This window comes from Drosophila guanche, unplaced genomic scaffold (assembly GCF_900245975.1).
Source record: "Drosophila guanche unplaced genomic scaffold, DGUA_6, whole genome shotgun sequence".
Taxonomy (NCBI): Eukaryota; Metazoa; Arthropoda; class Insecta; order Diptera; family Drosophilidae; genus Drosophila; species Drosophila guanche.
In genome coordinates this window covers 1,926,296-1,949,379 of record NW_022995745.1, presented here as the reverse complement: position 1 = coordinate 1,949,379, position 23,084 = coordinate 1,926,296, and the positions used below count along the sequence as shown (strand labels likewise).

Here is a 23,084-nt window from a genome sequence, read left to right as displayed (position 1 = left end):
AAGTACTCGTTGTAAGGCATTAGCTGTTGAGCAGCTGTCATATTTTACAGAAAGAATGTGTGAAATCAGTTGCTGCTGTCACACAATTCTCCCCTCGACTGTGTGCCGAGCCACTGAGTCTGCCGACCGACAAGCAGTGGAGGGGCGTGCGTCAAAGTGTTCATTGCACCACCACTGTGCCGATTCGGCTGGCAGTCATCGGGCGGCGGCTTCGTCCTCGTGGCCAGGCCAGCTCGACGCGGCCCTCGTGCGTGCAGCATCAGGCGGCGCCGCCTTCAGTTCACATTTTTCTCGACTTGTGGCAGGTCGCTGTCGCACGCCGAATCGCAAAGAAACGCGGCCCCAGTCAAACACACGAAGTCCGGCGGCGCCGTAGCGACGTGAAACTTCAGTTAAACATTTGAAAGTGCCAACGCCTCAGTGGCATCCATAGAATCCATCCCACTGGCACAGAGATCATTGCAGGAGTTGAGTGAGGTGAGTGAAGTGTTGAACTTGTTGTGCCACTGCTTGTCACAAGCCACTGCTTGTCACAAGCCACTGCTTGTAACGGTAGCATTATTCTGCTGCTGGCAGAATACCCTTGCAATCTCTGCCCAATTTATTATTGATAGGCCATGTGTCAAGTGTCCAGCACTTCTGCTATTTGTGTCCAAACAACGCTTTGCATAGGCCCGTGCCCAGCGTTTACGCTGTTGAAGTGCCATTAGCATGAATCTTTTATTTCATTACATTCATAGGGTGGCTTCGACCTCAGAGTGGAGATGATTTCCACACACACGCACACCCCCACGCGTACATATGACATATTTATGGGACCCTCGAGTGTGTTTTGCCCAAAAATTTGCTTTGTTTCAGTCTGCCAGTGGCGTTGCTCTGCAGGACGATGACTTTCTGTCACCAAATTGTTTTAATTTATCCAAGCACACGCTTGGCTGGTTCATTAACTGGATCATGTGGAGAGACACGGCTTAATCAGCCTCAAGCTTATGCAGCTCTAAATGTTATCAGGATTCAATTGTATGGATATTGTGGCCAGCAGTTGATACTTTTTGTTTTCAGCCTCGTTTCCGTTTTCCGTTTTCCGTCATTGCCATTATCCATATCATATGAGAAGACAATGAACATTTTCTCTCTAATCTCACTCGCTCCACATGTCGGATACTTTATATTTATGCCCCCCTCCCATCTCTCCGGCACGTCGATAGCAACGATGTGGCAGAGTGGCAAACGTTTCGTTAATCAAACGTGTGTGCAACGCTGCAATTTCCTGCCACCTGACAATGCTCCGACAGCTCCCCCCGACAGTGTTGCCTCTTCGGGGCACGCGACTGATTGGCTTCAATGCCTGATGCCAGGGCGCTGCATAATGCCGATCCAATCATCCATTGCAACCATCTAAACGCTGCAGAGGGTCGTTAGGTGGGCACTGGGATGACGTACACTTGCATATCATGAAAAATGCATGGCAGGTGCTGAGTGATTCGGGGCGCCATCAGTACGCCAGCCCCAGACAGAAGCAGGAGGAGCGCATCCATAATTCAGGCAGCAATGAACTGGAACAAACTGCAACTGCAAGTGTGCAATGTGCAGCAATCGCAGAGGGTAACAGCTGGCTTAGAGTTTGGCACTGTTAAATAAAACATTCATTCAGTGGGTGCAGTGCAAGTTTTTGGTGCAAACAGAAGCAGCAATCGACATTAAGTTGTCTGCGAATCACAATTGTCTGAAGAGCAGCAGCAGCAGCAGCAGCAGCACTTCCCAGCATGGGACCCTAAAGACGTGCAACAGTTAACAGTCCGATGGATAATTTAATTGGCTTAGCTTGAGCTCTGAGCTTGGGCCACTCAGCTTTCAGCCCCAAGCTTAGGCGTTACAGCGATGACAACCGGCGAGGAGGAGCGTTAACCTAGCAATGGCCGGAGGTTTTGTCGCTAAAAAGCATCGTAAAACGCGGCGTATCAAATTATCGTTAGATTTATTGCCCGCCAGCGAGGCAGTTGCTCCCAATTCTGAGGGCTTTTCGTTTTTACAATTTTATGAGAGCCACCAGCCCAAAAAAAGGGACAACATAAAACAGCAAAAAATAAACAAAACAAAGTATGAACCCGCAATGACAGAAAGATTGCATAGCTTTCGATGTATGTGTTTCTAGGGGGAAAAAGGCAATACCCAATAGCCTCCAGTCTCCAGCTATATCCTCGACATTCCAGCCAACTAAATATTTGTTTTGATTCCTCTCCTCTTTTCCATAAACATGAAAGTTTTTGCTCTTAATAGTTTTGCAGAATGCTCCTAAAAGTGGGTTGCAATTTGGCCACCATTCAACGATCTGAGGGGCCGAGCCGAGCTCTCTGAGTGGCACGACTGATGATACTTGAACGAGCAAACGTAGCAATTCCTTTTGGGTTATTAAATTCGCATTCGTCTCAAATGCTGCTCGCAGCAGGATGAAAATGTTGCTGAGCAAATGCTGAGAAATTAATTCAAAAAAATGTGCTTCTGCTTACTCTCTGCTCGACTGACAATGAGTTAGTGTTGAATGAGTTAGTTCCATCAATTGTTAGACACTCTAAGGTAGTCGAAGGCAGCTCTTCAATTAGAATTAAGGGAATATTTTTGAGCAACAAAAGCAGACTTATGTAGTCTCAAACGTATAACTGCCATCCATCATCCATCAACCATTCTTTTCAAAGTAAAATCATTTCCCTCTTCCAGCCCGAAAGTAGACTTGAGTCTCACTTGATTTAGTTGCGGCTTTTCAATGGTGCAAAGCGTGGAAAGAGTGCGAAGGAATTGACAATTTGTATTAATGAATGTAAAAGAACAGCGCAGCAAATATTTTGCCAGTATGTAAGCTCCATCCAATTTTAAAATGATGATTCAGAACTAAATTCACATGAGTTTTCTGTGTGTAAACACTTAGACTTTAGCCTAATATTTTGCCATTGAGTTTCTGATTTATCAGCGTTAATTCTACATTTTTCTCTGAGGCAGCCGCCAGATTATAATATTCCCATAAATGTAAGAGAAAGTACCACTAAATATGGATTTATTGCTTCCTTTGGTTTATATAATTTCTATTTATAATTACGCATTTTCCATTAGTCTGTTGCGCATAAATCTGTGAAATTGACGTGCATCTCCACCACAGTTTTCAGTTGATTTAAATGTAAGTCATTCGTGGCTTGTTTTCAGCGAAATTGTGTACAAGGATACCCAGAGCTACCCAGAAAGAATGCGTCTCATCTACCCGCTTGATTTTTGCCTTTGGATTGCACAGAATGGATGTGCTTTGTGCAAGGAGAGCGACTGGCAGAAGGCAGCAGCCAACATGCTTATCCATTATGCCATAAGCTAGGAGGATGGTGGAGCAGCAGCAGCAACAGGCGGAATATTGTATGTCCTGGCGTGTCTCCCAGGCAACCTGGGCCCCAGCCTTGGCGCTCGTTCTTAAGCCCATCAAAACTTGAACAGACAACGTCGAGTTTTATAAAATTCATTAAGCATTTTAAATATGCACGAACATCATTTTGGGCAAGGACACGCTGTGGCAGCCGCTTACTGGCCTTACTGACTAATTGAAAGAGAAGTCCCATCCCCTGACCCACAGGGCTATTTCATTCCATGTCTTTAGTTCGCAATCTCTTCGAATCCATATATTTGGTCAAATCAAAAGTGGTGTACACCGAAAGAAAAGATGAAAACATAATTCATTGGTTGAACAGACGAAGGTTCGATGTTGCTCCTGCTTGTTGCTGGCAAAAGTTTCAGCTCTTTGCTTGTTTTTCCATTTCCCACCAGTTTTCCCACTCGAACTGTTGTTTCCACTTGTTGAAATTTGTTAATTTATGATGATTGCGTAAAGAAAAGTTCGCACTGGCGGTGGCAAAGTTTCCTTTGCCATTTTGGGTGCACTGAACATAAATAAAAATAAATTCTGAAATAGGAAAAGTGTTTCAACAAAATAAAATACAAATATGTATAGGGATCAGAGTAGATCCAGATGATCGAGACAGCACTTTGTTTCACAACAAAACGCTTTTCCCTTTGCTCTGTGACTCCTCCAACTTGACCCAAGTCCTGATTGCATTTGGCAACCATTTTTGTGTAGCGCTTGTAAAATTAAATTACATTTTGAACAGTGTATGCCCAAAGGAGGAACGCTGATCGTTGTTTATCAAGTGTTCTGGGGGGTGGAAAATGTTCACATTTTCAGAGTTTTCAATTTATTGCGAATCGACACGCTTCGGTCTGGCAATTGGGTTGTGTGGCCTCTTACGAGTTGTTTCCAGATAACCAAATGCAGCGAATACTGCCAAAACGAACCCACAAATGTTGGTTCTCTACAACCTTCACTGTAGATACTTTCCGGCAGCCTTTATTTATTTCGCTTAGCAACTTTTTAGGTATGTTCAATGCCGGTGGCTCTATAAACACTTGCAACAACAATAATGGAATGCCACGCAACCAGAGAGAGAGGCAGGAGGGTGGAGGCAAAAAGTTATAAGTTTGGAGGCATCTGTGCAGAAACATGCAGATAATGCAAAACAAAACATTGCAAACGCCACGGGAAAGAGGGGCAAACGGGGTATGTGGGATTTGTGGGGTTTGCGGGTTGGTAAAAGTGCTGCCTCCACTTCGTGGACAATGTGGAGGTTAGTGTGGCTGGGCGGTGGAGCAGTTTCTAGACAGCTTTGTTAGCACTTGAGACGCCATCAAAGAGGACACACAGCAACAGCAACAGCAAACAGCAACAAGCGTTGCAGCTGAGTGCCGAAGGACAACTGGCAATGTGCGGCATAAAGGTTCAAAAAAGCTGGTACAAAAATCCAAAAGTGAGAGCAGATTGAGCGCAGTTAGGAATATTTTTGTGTACACTCATTTGAATGCGGTTTCGTTAATTCATGGGTTTACAATCGCATCAATTACTTGGATAAGTGATACACTCAAGTGCAAATTTCTATATAATAAATGCATACATTTGTCAAGCCTTTCAGCTTTTTTTTCGCTCAACAAAAATAAAATAAATTGCATTGATTAATTTTAAACTTTTACTTTTTCACGCTTTCATTTCCACGTGGTTTACCGCTTTTGTTAAAACAAATAATTAGCAGATTTTCACCACATGATCTCATGTATTAAAATACATTAAGAGAAATGCCAATTTATGCAAATGAAATGCACATTTTTTGCCGCTTTGATTGCAGTTTTCAAACGAGGCAATTGTAACATGGATTGAAATTAATTGAAATAAAATACTTTCAATGGCATTCATGTGAAATATAAATAAATAAAATCACAGTCACAGTAATCGAGACGAAATAGTCCCTGCTCTCAATACCTTAAAGCCTCTGCCTTGAACGTCTGCTCCTGATGCACGTAGCTGGCATATGCCACAGAAATGTGCCCCAAAAAACGAACATGCTCTGCTGGCATTTTGTCCACGACATGTATGAGAATTGTGGCCAAAAAAAAAGCAGCAAGAGCGGCAAAAGTGGAAAGAGTATGAGCCAGGTGTTCCCATGAACTTTCATAAGAATATTTGTGTACTGACAATTATTGCCAATTAAACTTTAGCGGGCCCTGACTTATGTTGTAATTAACTAGAGGCATAAAACCATAAAAGCGCTTAACACGCCGGAAATATTTACTGTACTTTGTGTGTATATGAATGCATAATTTTCATGTGCAAAAAGAGAGTGATACGAGAAATGACACACAGATACATATTTGTATATATGTATCTCACCATAACTGACATATCTGAAGCTTAAGCTGAAGGTTTTACTTTTTATCGCTTGCGTTTATGTTTATTTGTTGTCGCTTAAACTTCTCCTCCAATTCTATGATTATTTCTCTGTTTTTTTGTCTTTAAGTAGTCACCAGAGTGTGACTCACCGTCTCTCTAGATTCCACTCCTCAGCAGCACACAGATATATGCATGTAAAAGCATTTGGAATCCTCATTGTTAACTGCTAAAAGAGTGCTGGGGTAGCACACCGATTGGACCTCAATTTTTCGAGAGCCTTTTTGTAACGTCATACTCTAAATGGCGAATGCTTGAACTTTTCAACCCAAGTATAACCTTCTATTCCCGAAGAAGGAGTCCAGTTTACAGAGATCCAGAAGTACAGAGAAAACAGTTTGTTTGCAAGTAAAGTAGGTTTTAGGGGCAGATTCGTAAAAATGTCTGAAACATGTCTGCACATTTAATGTAAGTTTTAAGTACATGTGTTGTACATTTTATTGGCAATAAATTTACATTTTATGTAGATTTAATTCCCCACTAAAAAGTTGCTTACTGCAGCTGCTGTTAAGTCTGCTCAGAATGGGATTTCCTTAAGCTTCAAATTACGCTTATTAAATCTAGATTTATTTGTTCACAAGTACCCAGGACGATGCATACGACTGCGTTGAGTATTGCCCTAAGCCGAAGCTCTGATATAATGCAATATTCAAATGTATAAAAGTGTAAGATAACCTTAAAGTGTGCCTTTCCCTTGTGACACTCTTCAGCAGGCATAGCTGTTGCTGGCACTAACTCTGAGACAGTCTCTTATAAGCTTTATCTTCACTCTTCTTAGCTCAGTAGCTTTGCTGCTACAGCGGCTGTCATGGGGCTCTACTAACTTCAAGGAATGCCACAGCATCCGCGTCACTCCAGAGACTGGGTGGTGGGTGCATAATGGTGCTCGAAGTGTGCTCATGACAGCTAGGTGAGCTGCCACCCACTCGAAACGACTGCTTTATTTTTTGTTCTCTGTCTGTCTGGCCGTAAGTTTAACAATTCATTTGGCTGCTAATTGTTGTCGAGGAGAGTCCTGCCAAGCGTGGCTCATTACTTAAGTTTCTGGCTAGAAGTTGCAGTTCATGCATTTACGAGTAGTCCATTAAAAGTGATACACAAGCTCACTAAGGTAAATCGTGTGCAAAGTGCACACTTTATTTTTCTGCATTTATTAAAGTGCAAGTAAATATAATCTGCAACCAATTATGCATTTGTTTGCTGAAGCAGAACGAGTGTTTATCGACTCTGAAGTTCATTTACATAGTTTCCATTGCACTTACCCACATTTCCTGATCAAATCTGCATATTATATTTAATTACAATTTGATTATTTACAAGTGACTTCAAGCGCAGTCCATTTAACACTGGACTACCAGGTGACATTATTTGTCTGCTTTACTTTTAGTTCACTTTAATTAATGCGTTTTATGTTTATTAAACCAGTTTAAAGCAAGCGAAACTTATTTTATGATATTTTTAGGATAATTAGCAAGTTGAAATCCACTCAGACTTACCTTTGAGCCTAGCATATTCCCTGGAAAAGTGCTTACCCAGGCTGAAGCCAAACATCTCTGGCCAAGTTTCTGTGTCAAAACTTTCCACAACTTGGCCACTCAGCAGAGCCAAAACTGAAACTGCAGCAGCAGTAGCAGCTCAGAGCATTCATTGGTGGATCTGCCTAATTCATTTTCGGTACGCATGCTGGCATTATCCCCCATTAATGTCGTTATTAAACCCACCCAACCGTGTCCAGCCCGGTCCCCCAGGAGCTTAACGTTCAGTTATCATTAAGTGGCATGGACATGACCACATGCATGTGGCATACAAGCACACTCATATACATTTGTATACATACTGTACCTAAAATGCATGTAAATGTCATTTGAAATTTTGGTCCGAATAAAACGATTTTGGTCAACAGCAGGGCAGCCAGGATAGCAGGGGGGAGAGTGTGTATGGGTAGCAAGGATAAGCATACAATTTTGAAAACACACAACAACACCAACAGCTATACATATTTATGCACATACATACATATGTATGTGGGTGGAAGAGAGTTTGGAAAGTTAATTAAAACACAATGCGGCATTTTCAATATGCTGCTGCGGGGGCTGTGGCCATGGCGGTGCCGGATTCTAATACCCCTCTAAGTAGGAGTAATGGTTGGGGTTCTTCTGAAGAACTTAAAGGGGAAATTACGAGAGCGGTTGGGCATAGCATCATCTGTGGGATACTGAAAGCCCACTGCTCGATATCTGATCTATGTATCAGCATATCCCACCCCTGGTAGGTTTCTTCATAACTGTCATTGCAAGTTAATTTAAACTCAACACAATCCAAGTCTGACTCCTAGCTGCCATGGCACATAAATCAGCAACCGGCACCCACACACGGCTTACTGATAAATAAACTCGATTTATCCGTATCGTATCCATAAAGTAAAGTTTCCACTCTACGAGTACACGACGCGTAGTTGGCCTGCTCCTTTGTTAGTTTTTGGGCAAATTCTCAGCGCATTTAACTGCAGTTGGTGGCCAGCAGCGAGGAGCGCTAGACAAGTTCCAGCCGAAACTTTCACAAAAGTTGCAAATGAGCAAAACGTGCCCAGGCAGCGGCGGCGGCAAAAAGGGTTCAACTGCGGAAATGGAGAATCTGTCGCTGTGCTGGCAAAATGTCACTTAAAAAGTTTTTTTTTTATTTTTTGGGCTCTGCGGAACGCTGAGGAAATTTTAATTGAAACTGACAAGATACGAGTGTGTGCATGGGGCAGCTTGGGAGACAGACAGAAGGATAGGCAGTGGAGAAACTTTTGGAGACATAGAGAGAGAAATGCAGTTGAGCAGCTGGGTGGGAGCGATGCCGCAGAGTTACTTGGGGGAGAGAGGCATCGCATCGCTAGTGACTGTGTTGTAGCATTGACATTGAGATGTGGCAAAAACAAAAGTATGGAGAGGACATGACATCCACGTGAATGTCAAATGTTAAGATGACAGTTATGACCGGCACGCTGGCACACTTGGCAGCTGATAGATAGGCGGATGCGACGCTCAATCATGGATAACACAGATACAAAAAGCCATAAACATATCTACATATATTCCAGCATCATTGATTGTTCGATTATTTGATTGTTGTGATAATGTGCCAAAGGTTTTTGCATTTACATCAATTTATAATATATTTTATATGTAAAAGCAACTTTCTTTCTCAGTTTTTTACATTCCTAATTAATTAACATTTAATTAACAAGTAACATTTGTTTTTGCAAATGCAAAAGTGACTGAAATGGGAATCAATTCGGGGCTTACAGGCAGCAGAAAACATTTGACATGAGTTGCTTGTAAGCTGCTCCTAAGCTGCTTTAAATGTTTAAAGCATTTATTGCATTTCTATCATTTTTGAGTAAATATTTATCGTTATACTTGTAAGTCTTGCACTTACACATTACTTACTTACAATGCACAAACAGCATTAGACGAGATTGAGCAATGACAGAATATTGTTTTGGGGAACTTCCGAGAATAGTAAAGAGAACTCAATGCATTTCCATGTGGCTTTACTTTCTCCCACCCACTCCCAGCCACTAATCCCGGACTTTATCTTTATGAAATCTTTTTGTCCTAATTCGATAGCCCGAAATGGCCCAAAGGTAAGGCGCGTGCACCTGCCTCAGCGGCTTCCGGCTGCGCTTCCTATGTCCAGTTCTGGCTGCCGTTTCCGTACCACGCTTGACTTCCGCTATGAGTTAGCTCTTTAATTTCGATGTGCCTTAAGACTCTTTCTCCCCCTCTGCTTTATGTGCCTTGCCTGACCTTGTGCGGGGCATCGAGTTGGCAAGCAGAGGGTCCTGGCAACATTGTCGTGGCATCGGCCCTTGACAGTTAGTCAGTGTCAGGCTTTGACTTTTTTTGTTGCCCTTCGTTTTGTGTTCTCCCTGGTTATTTTTTGTGCCTCTGCCAGCATTTCATTTCATGCTCGAAGATCTTTTGATTTATGCGGCTTTTGCATATGTCGCTACCACATGGAGGACACGGTCACGTCGGAAGTTCTGTCAGGACATACAACCAACGACAGGCAGTCGCAGCCACAGGCACAGTTCCAGCACGAAGCAAAATAAGCAAAAGGGGGATTCTGGTAGAGAGATAGGCCAGTCGAACAAAACAAAACAAAACAGGATCGGCTGGGCGGGCCGTTCCTGCTTTAAGCTCTTATTTATGCCATCTATAGCTTCAGTTCTACGTCCAAAAATGATCAACGAAAGCAAATATATGGGCAAGAGCAGGCAAGAGACTCAACTTTAAATCTTTATTAAAAAAGTGTTCTTGTCTCGTAAACAACAAATCCATTAGTCGCTTTGGCAAACAGCACACTGCATACAGACGCTCTATTGCACAGAAAATGAGTTCGAGCAATACCCTTTCCTCTTATTTCTGTTTACATTTTGTCGAGGCACAGCATGGAGGGTAGGAAGCTCACGGCTACGGCGTGTTGGCGAGAAGTTAACAGGAGGAGAACGAGAGAGAGGGAGGGAGAACTGCTGTCGCATAATTTTCGCACTGGCGAAAACTTATTCGATGAGGTTTTCTCTCTTTTTATCGCCTGACGTACTCAGGCCCCCCCCCCGCAAAAGTAGCCAAAAACAACAACAACAAGGATCCCGAACGGCAATTGGATGTGACGTCAAAGTGCTGTTCAAACTGTGTGTGTGTGTGTGTGGCACAGTCTTCCAGGAATCGTCAGAGTTTGACAGGAAATCTGCTGCTAACAAGGCAACAGCAAAACAAGCGCCGACATATTTATAAGCTATTAAGGATGCTCTGTATAATGTCGAATAAGATACGGATCATTGGCAATTGTATCGATGAACGCTCATTGAATTACAGTTTGTAAAGCTCAAAAAGGGCTGCACAGCTAAACATTTGCACAGCCTTCAAGGAAGCGTATTTAATAGCTCATTTGGCTGAAATTCTAGCTGAGAAATGGCTTCGGAAAAGTGAAAAATGAAAAATGAAAGAGTAAGCTGATGCTGACGTTGAAGTGCACAGTTCAGGAGGACTCAGATCCTATTCCCTGTTGCCGCTAAGGCTCTTTGTCTGCCTGATAAATGAAATGTGATTGAAGGATTTCTGAGCTCCTGATCCTAGACATTAACTGCACTTGCACTTGCAACAGTGAAACTTAAGAGCACTTGCATTTATTCCGCATTCTTTGCACTCAAATTGCAATTTGAATTGCAATTGAAGTCGCCTCGTCACGCCACGTCACGCCACGCCTCGCCTTGCCTGTTGCTGCGTGTGGCAGACAGATGTTTGCTGAGCTGATTGCCAAATGAAATGCAAAATGCAAACAATTGTGCTACGAAAACAAAATATGTATATAGACCCATAGCTTTTACTCAATATTCGATACTCCAAGCGGAGAGCATTTGCTGGCAGCCCCCGAGGGAAACTGCCGCAGGGAAAAGGTTGTGGCAGTGGCAGTGGCAAAGCAAACAACTGATGGAAATGCCGGAACGGAGACAGAGAGCTACACCCGGAAAGTGAAATAATGAATGTTTAGCTAAAGCGGCGACGACAAACAAGAAAAATGAGTTTCGTTGTGCAGGAAATCCTTCTGAAATCCATCCATCCTTTTTTTTTCTGGACACCCAGCACTCACACTGGGTAGACGATGGGTGGATGGAAGCTTAAAGAGAACTTTAACTAAAACATGAACTATGAACTGGCAAATATTAAGATGTTAACTCGACTTGACTCACGTTTATTTCAAGCAGACAAATGGATATACTCTTCATGTCTCTTAGTACCACACACAATTGGGCTGTCAAAGCGATCGTTCATTCATCTGTGTTTTGATGTGCGTAAATCTGTGTGCGCTTATGTAAGACAATAGACATTTCATTTGGAGTTCTTTCTGTCTGTTCGTTGTCCACTCCCATGTATATGCCTAAAAGTAGAATCATAATCTATGTGGGCTTCAAAAATGATGTTTACTATGCAGTGGTAACTGAGAGGAAGACCCATCGAACAGGTTAAATTATGTATTTTATTGTGGTACAAATATTAATGTCTTGATCACTGAAATTGGTCTTTGACACCCTTATTACAGGAGTATTAATATTAAATTATTATACTTATTCCATTTTGGATGGCATTGAACTTTTTCCGAGGGTTTCTCTGATTATTTCTTGTGCTCTTCAGCAAAAGACTTCCAATCTAGCATTCAATTTGTGGGCTAGAGGGTATTCTATTGTCTAGCAGATCCTCTAGTCGCTGCTCAGCTTTGAGTTTATCTTCCTTCAAAGAAAACAAGAATTGAGCGTAACCAACAAATTCACAAAAAAGTCAAACCAAATAAAAACCAAACAAAACAAAACAACAACCAGAGCTTGAATATTTTGTTTTGCACTTTCGCTGTTTTGTTGCTCCACTGCTCCCGGAATTCTTTGGCGCTCGGTGCTGGGGTTGATACTTCTTCATTCTTTACTTGCTGGCCATGTGGAAAAGTTATGAGGCGCCGCGAGACCCAAACACACACACACACACACACACAAACCAAATAAATGAGCCAGCCTCAAGGATTTGACGCTCTGATGCCTGCCAAAAAGAGAAAAATGTGCGGCGGCAGCGGCAGTGCCTGTGGCTGTGCCTTGGGGGCCTTGCATTAAATCTCATTTTCCCAAAACTCACTAATAAATTTCAAGGCGCAAGCAAAACAGGAAAACCGGAAATCTTCAACAAATACAAGACCCCAAATAAAGACCGATATAAGTCAAACTCGTATTAAAAACAGAGCCACGACGGAGATTGCGGCTCAGTAGCAAAAAAAAAAAGAAAGTATTTCGGTGCGCAAAAATAATTTCAGCGTGGAGAAATAAAAATGAACATTAATTGCCATGGGAACATAAAGTGCATAAAAAATACAGCACCATAAAAATAGGAAATGCAGAAACACATTTTATAAATGCTCAAAATCGTAACCCATAGATGTCATATTTGATGGTTAGCCCTGCACCTGCCACAGCCATTTTTCCCTAGCTAAAACTCTAATAAAAATGCGAGAATGCATGAAAATGTGCGGCGACCTGCACTGTCGCACAGAAAAATCGAAAATCCATTCCTGACCTAAATGTGTCAGGCTGTGCATTTGGGGGGCTGTGTAAAAGCCATTATCCGAAACCCAAACACACAAAATTGAGACTAATTGTTCGGCCTGATGTTCCAGACTAGAGGTTGTGAGGGTCATGCAAAGATATATGATTAGGGTTGTAAAATTTGCATGGGCAAAAGCTAAAGGAAATTTCTACAAGATATTCCTCCACAGTGAGAGCGATCCTCAGTAAATCCTTCAGTAAATGTTTTCATGTGCAGAGATGTCCATCATTTTAGAGGGTATTATCTGCTGCGTTGTTGTCTCTCCTTTGGTCTCCTGCTGCTGTCATTTCGTATTGGCTTTTGATGGTTTTTTAATGCCATTCATGGGCTTGGACACGGTGTGGTTTTTGGCTTTAGTTGAACGCTGGTTGGACGGGGGGAGTATTGTCAGTAATTAAAGCGTTAATTTTTACCGAATGCCTGATGGCCGCTAATGGAGGAACTAAAGCGGCAATGAGAACTCATTAGTGCATGGGCCACGAGTGCGGGGGATAACGTAAAATTGCATATGGCACACACTTGATTTTAATTTGATTTCCTTTTGCACCCGTTGCCAGCAATCGGACACGGCTATTAGTGCACAGATAGCAGTAGCCGGAGAGTCGAATCAACAAGGATTGGTGTTTCCTTACTGTCTCGCTGGGTCCTGCCAGTCCCATGATGAGTTTTATCTATATTAAATGGCGAAAAGGGATTTTTTATTCGAGTCGTTGTGCAAAGCAGCAGCCTGATCTGCATCCCAGCACGAAACGTAACTCCCAAACAATCTGCAATTCTACTGCTTTAATGCCACACAACATAATAAACGGAGCGGGTAAAGGAGCGGCAAGGAGAACTGGCATAGCACAAATTGCATTTGCCATCTACAATAGCTGACAGATACATTTACATCTGTGGCGGTGGGCTATCTAACCCTGCAGGCAGGTGGCTTGGCATTTTCAATTGAATTTTTATTTCCATTTAAATGCATAAAATGCATGAAAAACTCCACAAATAAGGCGGGTATACACCTGGACTGGCAGCCTCCAGGCGAATTTCGTATCTGGGTCGGGCGCAATGGCTGTTGCATGTTTGGCCACACCATTCGGAGATGAGATTGTGTAGGGGCATATTTGAACATTCAAATGGTAGACAGACGCCATAAAGCATTCCCTTGTTTCCCTTTGCTCCGCGATTTATGTTTCGCCAACTGACGCTAGCCAGAAGCACACGCGGAAAGTAAGGAAAAAGAATGCACGTGATATAAGTTGCAAACTACCATGGACCATAGAGATAGAATATATGCAGAAATGTGTGCAAATGTTTTTCTATGCTGAACTCAATAATCAGGAAGATTCCAAACAGCATAAATTGATATGAGAAAAAACGTTATAAGAAAAGTTAAAATCCACACAATTTCTTTCTGCTCTTAAACATGTTCTTAGTCTCGTTATACCTTCTACAACTAGTTTTTCTAAAACAAATATTTTGTTTAAGTATTTTCCCTGTGCTGCAACTCATACCTGAAGCTTATGGCAGGTGGTAATGTTGAGCAGATCTGACAGTCAATCTCTGGCATACATAAATATTTGAAATAATAAACTGTAACTAGAAGGTACCTTGCGGTCGAACTTGGCCATCCAATTTGTTGGGGCTGTGTTTGTGTTTGTACTGCGAAAAAAGTTTGAAAGGAGAGAGCTGAAAGGTCAGAAAAGTTAGCTACTGATATGGCGGGGACTAGTATTGCGGGATAGACGTGCCGCTGTTTGATTTGCGGTCTGCTTTTCCGCACGCTTTGCCACACATTTCCATCCATCTCCATGTCTACGTTGAGAGTAGGGAAAACCCCGAAATCAATGCAGTGAAGCTGGTGACGTTTATCACTTTGAAATGCGGTCAGTAGCAGAAATTTATCGACTGCTTAGCAGTGCAGTGCAGTATGCTAGGGAGTAAGGGTGTGGCTAATTACGACAGGGCCACACAAATTACACAAAAAGCTGACAGCCAAAGAGGGGGAGAAAAGAGGGTTTGAGGCAAGAGCCAACGAAAGCAGATAATGTTCTTGATAAACTAAGTAGGGAAGAGAGGGAGAGAGAGAGATAGTTAGGGAGGAAGCCGTTACTGGGCAACGGATGATGCACTGCTTTTAGCAACACTTTGCCAGCAATTCCCCTCTACCCCAACATTGCCCTTACAGCTTCCGCTTCAGCGCCCACAAAGCCCAAGCGACAAGCAGTGCAGAGCATGGCATAGCAGACAGCCAAACAGCGCACCAAAGTTGAAGGGGAAGGCCAAGCCCAGAGTCAAACAAAAAGCGAAGAACTAAACAAATAAAATGGCATAAAACTGTGCAAAAGTCTGTGCCATGGAAGGGAGGGGACCGGCCCTAGGCTGCAGAGGCTGTCATGCATTCTGAAATGATGTCAACTGCGCGTGCCAGAGACAAGCACAAAAACTATCACAAATCTGCATTAAAAAATGTCAAAAAATTACGCCGCTCACGTTGCAGAGGAGCATGAGAGCAAAACGGTCTAGGTGGAAGCAAACTGGAAGCCGCGGCTTCAATATCAGCAAATTTAAATGCAAACATCTTTGGTCAGTCGCAGACGCAGACGCACCGAAACGCAAATTGCTGTTGTTCAAGCAGTCGCCTGGTTAAGCAGCGCAGATAAGCAGGGCGGACCAGGAATATGAGCTGCAAACCGTGACAAAGTGTATTAGTGGATTACAGTCTGTGTGCTCACAAAAGTGTGCTAGTTAAATAAAATAAGTCTAGATAAAAAAAACCTTTTTAATTCAAGTGCTTCTAAAGAGAATAATGCCAAGAGACAAAGCCAAAAGATTATCCTTAAAAATGAAAAGCACGATGAAGATTACACTGGAATGTGCTAACAAAAAGTGACAGTTTTAAGTGCGAAAATTATGGTTTTGCATACATTTTAAATGGCAGCAATACAAAGTGCATATTCATCAGGTATGCGTGGCGTCAAAACTGTTCGCATAACGAGTATTCCTCGAACGCGCGAATATTACTTTGCAAAACTGCTGCAAAAATTAACATTGAAATTTTAAATTAAATTAACATTCTCATTACATTCTTGATCAATTTTACGACTTCACGTTGCAAATGTGCATAAAGCACAGAGAAAGGTATAGATACATATGCATGAGTGCCATGCATTGTAATCGTATATGCACTTAAGCATTGTTTATCGTTTATTCATTACCATTATTGGCTCAAATTAATTTATTTTCTTTTATTACATTTTACATATGTATTTATGTACAAACAGAAAAGCCAAAGTACAGGGTCTGGGCACTTGAATTGGCCATGAGCCAACAGCTTAAGATACTCTCACACAAGGGGCGAAGGGCGAAGGCTGTAAAGGAAACTGGAGAGATTAACCCCACAAAGAATAGAAAATAAATGCACAAAGACAAGTTTATCTACCTTTAGCTGTGGTTCTGCCACAACTGGCGGCCATACACATCGATGGAAGCCTTCTGGCTGCACTGCGTGGCCATCCAATCCTCCTGGAACAGGGCCTGCACATAGATGGCGCCCAGATAGGCCTCCGCAGTGGCTGTTAACGCCCGGCGGCAATTCAAGCCAATGTCCTTCACCACGACGGGTCCATCGAAACGCACCATATAGTAGCGCACCCGCCAGCCGTCGCCTAGCAGGCCGGAACTCTGAGGCAGTTGTGCGGGTGCCAGACCGGCAGGCATTGGCTCTTCCAATGGGGATATGTAGCAAAGATGCGGAGCCACAATGTTGCCGTGGTAGGAGCCGCAGAACAAGCGCAGATCCTGGCTATGGGGTTGGAACGGGGAGAGCCTCACGACCGCACTGAATGTCTGATCGCTGCCGGCATCTTCCATGCGGTACGCATAGCCCAGCAGCAGCACGCCCCGCGGCACCACAAAGTCCGTGACGAAGAGCCGGAAGGCGCGCTCATAGTTGATTACCTCTAATGAATTCCCGCCCGCGAAGGCAGTGTGGAAACAGTGCTTGGCATTATTGGCCATGGGCACAGACGGCTGCAGCGATTGGCGTGCCAAATTGAAGAAGGAGCGACCCGTCGGCGAGGCATCACGCGATCCGCGCACAAAACTGCGCTGGCCCGAGCCCACGCAAAAATCCGTGTAGAATGGCAGCGCCTGGTACGGATGGGTGGCCAGCAGGGGCCAGAGGCGAGCCCACCAGTCCTCGTTCCTGCTCAGAAAGGCGGCGTTCACCACCTCGTCGCCAGTGGCCTTGCTGATGTCGTACCAGTTGCGCAGCGTCTCAAAGGACCAGGCCGGCGCAAAGATGCCCGCCGAGAAACCCTTTTCGGCAATCCGCGTCATCGTGTCCAGACTCTTGAAGCCGCCCCTGCGACTCCGCCCGAAAACATCCAGCCCCATGAAGACTCGATGCTGTGGCGAGCCCTCCTGCGTGGCCACGCTGGCACTGCGCTCCAGGTGGCCATCATCCCAGGCGTAGTTGATCAGCATGGCGTCGCTGATGCGGAAGAAGTCCACGTTCCGCGCGTTCAGCTCATTCTGCCAGCGCAGCTCTCCGCTCTCAATGACGCTGTCGTACCAAAAGACGCGTCCATGCGGCACCTGCGACTCGGTGGCAGCGCGCAGCTCTCGGACAAAGCGACTGGTGGGGAGGAGACACAATTGATTGGTTAACTCGAAACTGGACTTCCCTTTCCCGCACTCACTGCAGATTGGGCATGCTTTGGCGCGGCACGGTCACCTCGACATTCACCAGCCAGCCCTCAAAGCCGAAATGGAGACAGAGACGTGTCAGGGCGGCCACGGCGCGGTTCACACTCTCCTCGCTGGCCAGCACCTCGTTGAGTGGGCCTGCCGACTCCACAATGTAGGTGCCCAGCACGGGTACGCCATGGCGGTGGGCGGCATTCAGCCAGCCGCTGGGCGGAATGGTCACATATTTGTGGCTGAAGTAGCAGAAGTAATCCACGGCTGACCAGTGCATAAAGCGATAGTCATCGTACTTCTCCGAGCTGTGGAAGTGGCTGCAGGATAAGAGTGTTAGAGTGCGGGTAAATATAAACGGAAGATTCACTCACCGATCCTCCAGATAGTTGCCCATCATGTCGTGGCAGACGAGCAGCTCGCGCTTGTTCTGCTCATTGACGGCACGCCGATGATTGTTGACTAAGTCCGCCTGCTTGTCCAGATACACACCGCCAGAGCGGACGCGCGTGTCCAGTGGCTGGACATAGCGGCGCCAGTCGATGTCCCGAGAACGCACCTGGAATGCCAGCAGCTGGCGGTTGTCCAGCACCGCTTCCGCCTCGAGTTGAGCTGCAAGGGAAGGTGTTATATAATGAGAGTGCCGGAACATATCTTATAAATTGCAGTTCCCGCGGATGTTATTGGCTCGAGTGTGCGCTTTCAAATGGTGGAACTGAGTGTGGATTGAATGAGTGGATTGCATCGATGTCGTTGACTTATCGCGAATGGTTGCTGTTGTTGGAGTCGTCTAATCTTCAGAGAAAATTGCGCGCTGGCCTCAATTTGAATACGCTGGGCGGGGGAGTAGAACACTCAATGCCCGATTTTTAGTCACTCAAAGTTGTCTAATTTGCATTCATTTTTTATCAAATTTATCCAGTTTTACTCTAGTTATAAAGCCGGAAACTAACGAAAAGGTTTATCACGCGCCTCTTTTCGCTACTCAGGACATTTTCCCATCACAGGATGCACTCCTCTGCATGCCCAAGAGTGGCCTGGCGTTGGGTCGACCACCACATGTGAACTTCGTTTCAATTAGCAGCGACGCGGAACGTCCACTGCACTTAATGCGCAGTTAAATAATGGGCGGAGGAGAGCTCTTTATTTTTATTATGCCCAGCCACTGCTTTAAAGCAGTTGCAAAGGAGAAGCAGTGTGCTTCAGCTTATCGGCGCTATCGCTCATCACCAAAAACTTTGTCTCATTTGAGTACGTGAGCGCCCTTAGCCCCGAATCCTTGGCACCGAAATTTCATTTCTCGTTGGTTTGCTGCTGGTCAGCTGCCATTGCCTCTTTTAAGCAGTACTCTGTCTCTCCTTTGGGGTATTTTAGCTTAGCAACTGCTTGCGGTGCTTCTACGGAAGTTCTTACATAAGTAAGAGTATTCAAACCATTTAACTAGTTTTAGTTTATTGATCCAACAAGGCACCAGGCATAGGAATTTCTCCTAAAAAGAACCATTCATATATATCATCAAGAGTATTTTGGTGCCCACCAAAGGCTTGTTTTTCTATCTCCGTTCCGTTTTTGTTTGTTTCTTTTTTTGGGTGAATATTTCATGCGGTCAGGAGGGCAGTAAAGTGGAGTGGAGTGTAGCGACCTTCGGACTCATTGCGATTGCAGTTTCCAAAATTTGCAGCAGCAGCAGCAGCAATAGAAATAGAAATAGACCAACGTTTCCTGCTGTGGCTGCCACTGGTGGCTGGTTCGTTGGTTGCTTGGCTGCTTGGGAAAACTTTTCGCAACTGTTGAACGGTTCCGCAATGAAGAGGAGCGAGCGGCTTGCGGGTTGCAGGTTGGCGGCTGGCGGCTTGGGCTGGGGGGGTGGCGTCGTTTTCATGCAATTTGTGCGCTTCAGCTTAGAAGCGGCAGCAGACGTTGCTGGGCTCTGCTGGGCGTAACTTTAATCTATCAATGCCGCCAGGATATGGATTCTGGCCAAACATGAGGGAAATGCTGCATGCATAAGGGTAGGCATTATTCACTGAATAATGTCAGTGCTTAGAGAATTGCGAAATCTGTGCACTTTGGCAAAGACTCTTCCAAAAAGAGTTACAAAATGTGTTAAACCTTCGGGGCAGTTGGCTCTGGAGCTTAGTTTTGTACATATTTGATTTGAAATTTCATTCGATCGCTAAGCAAAATCAAAATGATTCTCCGTTATAGCCGCAAAGAGCGGGACTCTTTGCGCTGTCGTTCGTTCAGTGGAATGTGTCTGATCGGCATGGGTTCCGTTCTGATTTCCAAGTCAGGCAGCAACAAGCCAGTGCAGATCTTTGGAGTCACTGCCGGTGCAGTGGGCGTGGCTCGCCTTGCAAGCGTATGGAAAGTGAAAGAGCAGCAGAGGCCGACAGTCCCCGAAGAGTGTGAAGAACCGCTTGATGTTTTGCCAGGTGGTTTGAGTGTCTCCACCAGCTAAATTACATTTTGTTCTGCTGCAACCGGTGAAAAACTACCAACGAAACCTATTGTACACGGTCAGCTTATTCTTTCTGTTTATCTAAAACATATTTGGTTTACACCGATATGTGTAATAAGTCACAAATTATTGGACATTCAAATGTCTGCAGAAGAAGCTCAGGGGCTCAAACAAAGTCCGGCGACTGCTTGACTCTCTGCGATGCAGGTTTCTGCCGGTTAAAACATAACAAAAATGACTAATGCGAACTACAGTTTCGGTACTCCATGGGGTTCTTTCTTGGGTGTGCCTTCTAGATAAGACATTGTACATGTGTATATATGTATGAATGTATTTATGCACAGTGAAGTGATTCACTGCTTACAGTTAATTGTTAATGGCCACAAAATACCTCAACTGCCACTGCAGTTATTTGCTATCCAATACTTGCTGGGAATATTCTTAGTTCTCAATGCCCGTTTGTTTCTTTCTTTGTTGTCGTATAGTTTTTATACGCATTTTAGAATGTACATTAAGGTGGATTAAGGTAAATGCATGTTGTTTATAGTAGTACGTACGGCATCCACAGGTGCTTTGATCCATGCACAGGTCTCCTTCGACGCATGACGCCCCCGTCTTCTGCTTCTCCTCCTCATCCACCACAACGGCCGGCATCTGCTGGAACTCTTCTTCTTTGCTATGCTGATTGTCGCCGGCTTCCGAGCTGCCGGAAATGTTGCTTTCGGCATCAATATCTTCCTGTTCTATGGACATTTGTGCCTCCCCGATTTTGGCGGGGACTGCATTCTTCGAATCCGGTGTAGATCTCTCCATATCAGTGTGATAGGCTTTTGTTCAGGTTGCGCCGGGCTGTGCACTTGCCGCTCCTTGCGCTATCTAAGCTAATTACAGTTAACCTTAATCTATCGGCCTTTTAGAATAGCGGCAGTCTCGTAAATTATTAATTATTTCAATTTTTTGTTTGTTTTGTTTTTTACTAGTAGAGTGACCGCGGACTTATCGATAAAATATACCAAAAATATGCCATTGCATCTTCAAAATATACCGTAAAATATACAGTAGTCTTAAATCAGATTCCTCGATATTGATGTTCTATTTAATATTACTAGCTTGCAAATACTTTTAACACTGAAACAATAATTTAATCCGTTTGAGGAATCAATTTGACGTATTTTAAATACTAATTGTTATTGGTTTGTATACCTTATACCTATCTTTACAACATAATTTGGGCTAGAATCCGGTATCGACATTATCATTCATATTTCCTTGACTTTCGTATTCTGTTTAGCATTTTAAGCTAGTTAGAGCACCCAGCACTGAATATATAATTTTATCAGATGGGTGAATCAATTGTATGCAAAAGTCGCTAATTTAAAGGGGTTGTATGGGACTGTTTATAAAAATATTACTAAAACATAAATTGTAAGAAAAAAGAAAAAGCATTCAGAATAAGGTGTTGGTAAATACAGAACAGAGGAGGAACAGTGTTGTAGGACTGCTCCACGCACTCCACGTGCGCGCATATTTTCAAAATTAATTTCAACTAATTATTTTGCTTTGCCTTGCACAATTATTCAAATTTACAATTTCTCTCGTCTCCTTTAAGCGTCTTGGCAGTTTCAGGCGCTGCATTGGCGACACTGCCAGCGTAACGACCGTGAGTTGCTGGCCAAGGACGAAAATGCATTGCAGTCGACCCATAAATTGCAATTAAACAACGAGCCAACGAGCAGTCTAGCCGAGCGGAGCCGGACACCAAAGCCACAGAAACAACACAAAGAGGAACCAAGCAAAAATAAACACTCAACTTTGCTGGCAAGGGCGCCAAGACAACAAAAATTGCAATTGTTTTATTAGTTGGATAAACTTTTGCTTTTGCGTGGCATTTTTGGTTGAAACAAAAGCTGAAACAAAATGCCAGCGGGCCGTGTGGCTGGCAAAGCCGGCTACTCCAATCACTACTACAATGGTAAGTTTTTGCTATTTGTATCCTTAATAGTCCCACAACAAACGCCCCTTGATGAGAGTTTAAAGAGCAAAACATTTATTTTGCAATTCGTTGCGTGCAGCTGGTGTCAAGAGTTATTCCATAAATGAAAACTCTCGACTGCAATTCGAGGGCGAAGATTATTATGGGGGGAGAGGCTGAATGGTGTTTTGATTTGGAAATAAAGCTGAAATAAATTCGCATTATTTAGCTGAATAAGTATAATTCCTTCAAGTATTCAATTCGGAGCCCTGAAGTCCATATTAATTAATTTTCTGCTTATCTCTTCGTGTGCCTAGGCCGCTCCTACGTGGGCATCAACGAGGAGATCATGTGGGTGAGCATTGGCATGGGCGTGACCATTGCCCTGCTGATTACGATCGCCCTGTGCTATATTGCGCGTGAGAAGTGCCAGAAGCGGCAGCGGGAGTACTATGTGACCGCATAGTTGTTGTATGCTGCCTGCCACACGACGCACGGCCACGGCGGCATGCCAATGATGCAGCAGCAGCAGAAGCAGAGGCACAAACGGCAGCAGCAGCAGGAGCCGCCGGCAACCATACACTGCAGCCTGTCAATGAATGTGGGCGTGGCAGCTGCTGGTCCAATCGCAGAGGGAGTGAGACATGCAGCAGCAGCAGCAGCAGAGGAGGAGGCAGCAACAGCAGCTGCAGCAGCATCAGCGGCCGTCACCGTCATGCATTGGTCTGTGGTTGACATATGCGGGGCACGCAGCTGGGGCTGATGCCACAAGCCACAGTCCAACCAACCCACCCAGACACCACCCATCCCCTCCCACACATAGATAATCCCTCAGCCCTACCCTACCCCTCACCTATGCCCAAGGCACTTGGTCGAGTAATTTTTTTGCGAATGAGAGAGCGAGAGTGAGAGCGAGAGAGAGGAGCAGCTTACAGCTGCATTACTTTATAGCGAAAAAAACGAAAACTCTGTTACTGAATATATACCACATATACACACATATATGTAAAATATTTA

The 23,084-nt window shown here is 44.2% G+C and overlaps 3 protein-coding genes across 6 annotated transcripts; 2 read left to right on the top strand and 1 right to left on the bottom strand.

The window, feature by feature from the left end:
- The first annotated feature begins 278 nt into the window (after positions 1-278).
- On the top strand, positions 279-22,669 carry LOC117581053. The gene is made up of 3 exons (XM_034267891.1): positions 279-477; positions 21,705-22,067; positions 22,385-22,669. Exons 2-3 carry the CDS (start codon positions 22,013-22,015, stop codon positions 22,531-22,533), a joined length of 204 nt encoding a protein of 67 aa, XP_034123782.1. The 5' UTR covers positions 279-477; positions 21,705-22,012; the 3' UTR covers positions 22,534-22,669.
- LOC117581050 (cytosolic endo-beta-N-acetylglucosaminidase) lies at positions 16,003-21,076 on the bottom strand. Of its 4 annotated transcripts, none has more exons than XM_034267887.1 (5): positions 20,653-21,076; positions 18,009-18,246; positions 17,637-17,954; positions 16,376-17,572; positions 16,003-16,316 (listed from the first exon to the last, which is right to left on the bottom strand). In XM_034267887.1, the coding sequence occupies exons 1-4, from the start codon at positions 20,906-20,908 to the stop codon at positions 16,378-16,380; spliced, it is 2,007 nt and encodes a 668-aa protein (XP_034123778.1). In that variant the 5' UTR covers positions 20,909-21,076; the 3' UTR covers positions 16,003-16,316; positions 16,376-16,377. The 4 variants fall into 4 exon arrangements, with proteins under 4 accessions (XP_034123778.1, XP_034123777.1, XP_034123780.1 ...); XM_034267886.1 differs by having other exon boundaries at positions 16,003-16,304; XM_034267889.1 differs by lacking the exon at positions 20,653-21,076 and having other exon boundaries at positions 16,003-16,304; positions 18,009-18,340.
- On the top strand, positions 22,565-23,059 carry LOC117581051. The gene has a single exon (XM_034267890.1). It carries the CDS (start codon positions 22,576-22,578, stop codon positions 22,828-22,830), a length of 255 nt encoding a protein of 84 aa, XP_034123781.1. The 5' UTR covers positions 22,565-22,575; the 3' UTR covers positions 22,831-23,059.
- Positions 23,060-23,084: the final 25 nt, after the last annotated feature.

What these genes read in the sequence shown, in the direction of transcription:
- LOC117581051 (XM_034267890.1), top strand. Translation starts at nt 22,576, where the DNA reads ATGCCAATGATGCAGCAGCAGCAGAAGCAGAGGCACAAACGGCAGCAG.
- LOC117581053 (XM_034267891.1), top strand. Translation starts at nt 22,013, where the DNA reads ATGCCAGCGGGCCGTGTGGCTGGCAAAGCCGGCTACTCCAATCACTAC. An exon ending in CTCCAATCACTACTACAATG is followed by an intron (nt 22,068 to 22,384) that starts GTAAGTTTTTGC and finishes TCGTGTGCCTAG; the next exon opens with GCCGCTCCTACGTGGGCATC.
- LOC117581050 (XM_034267887.1), bottom strand. Translation starts at nt 20,908, where the DNA reads ATGGAGAGATCTACACCGGATTCGAAGAATGCAGTCCCCGCCAAAATC. An exon ending in TCAAAGCACCTGTGGATGCC is followed by an intron (nt 18,247 to 20,652) that starts GTACGTACTACT and finishes CTTCCCTTGCAG; the next exon opens with CTCAACTCGAGGCGGAAGCG. An exon ending in GGCAACTATCTGGAGGATCG is followed by an intron (nt 17,955 to 18,008) that starts GTGAGTGAATCT and finishes CTTATCCTGCAG; the next exon opens with CCACTTCCACAGCTCGGAGA.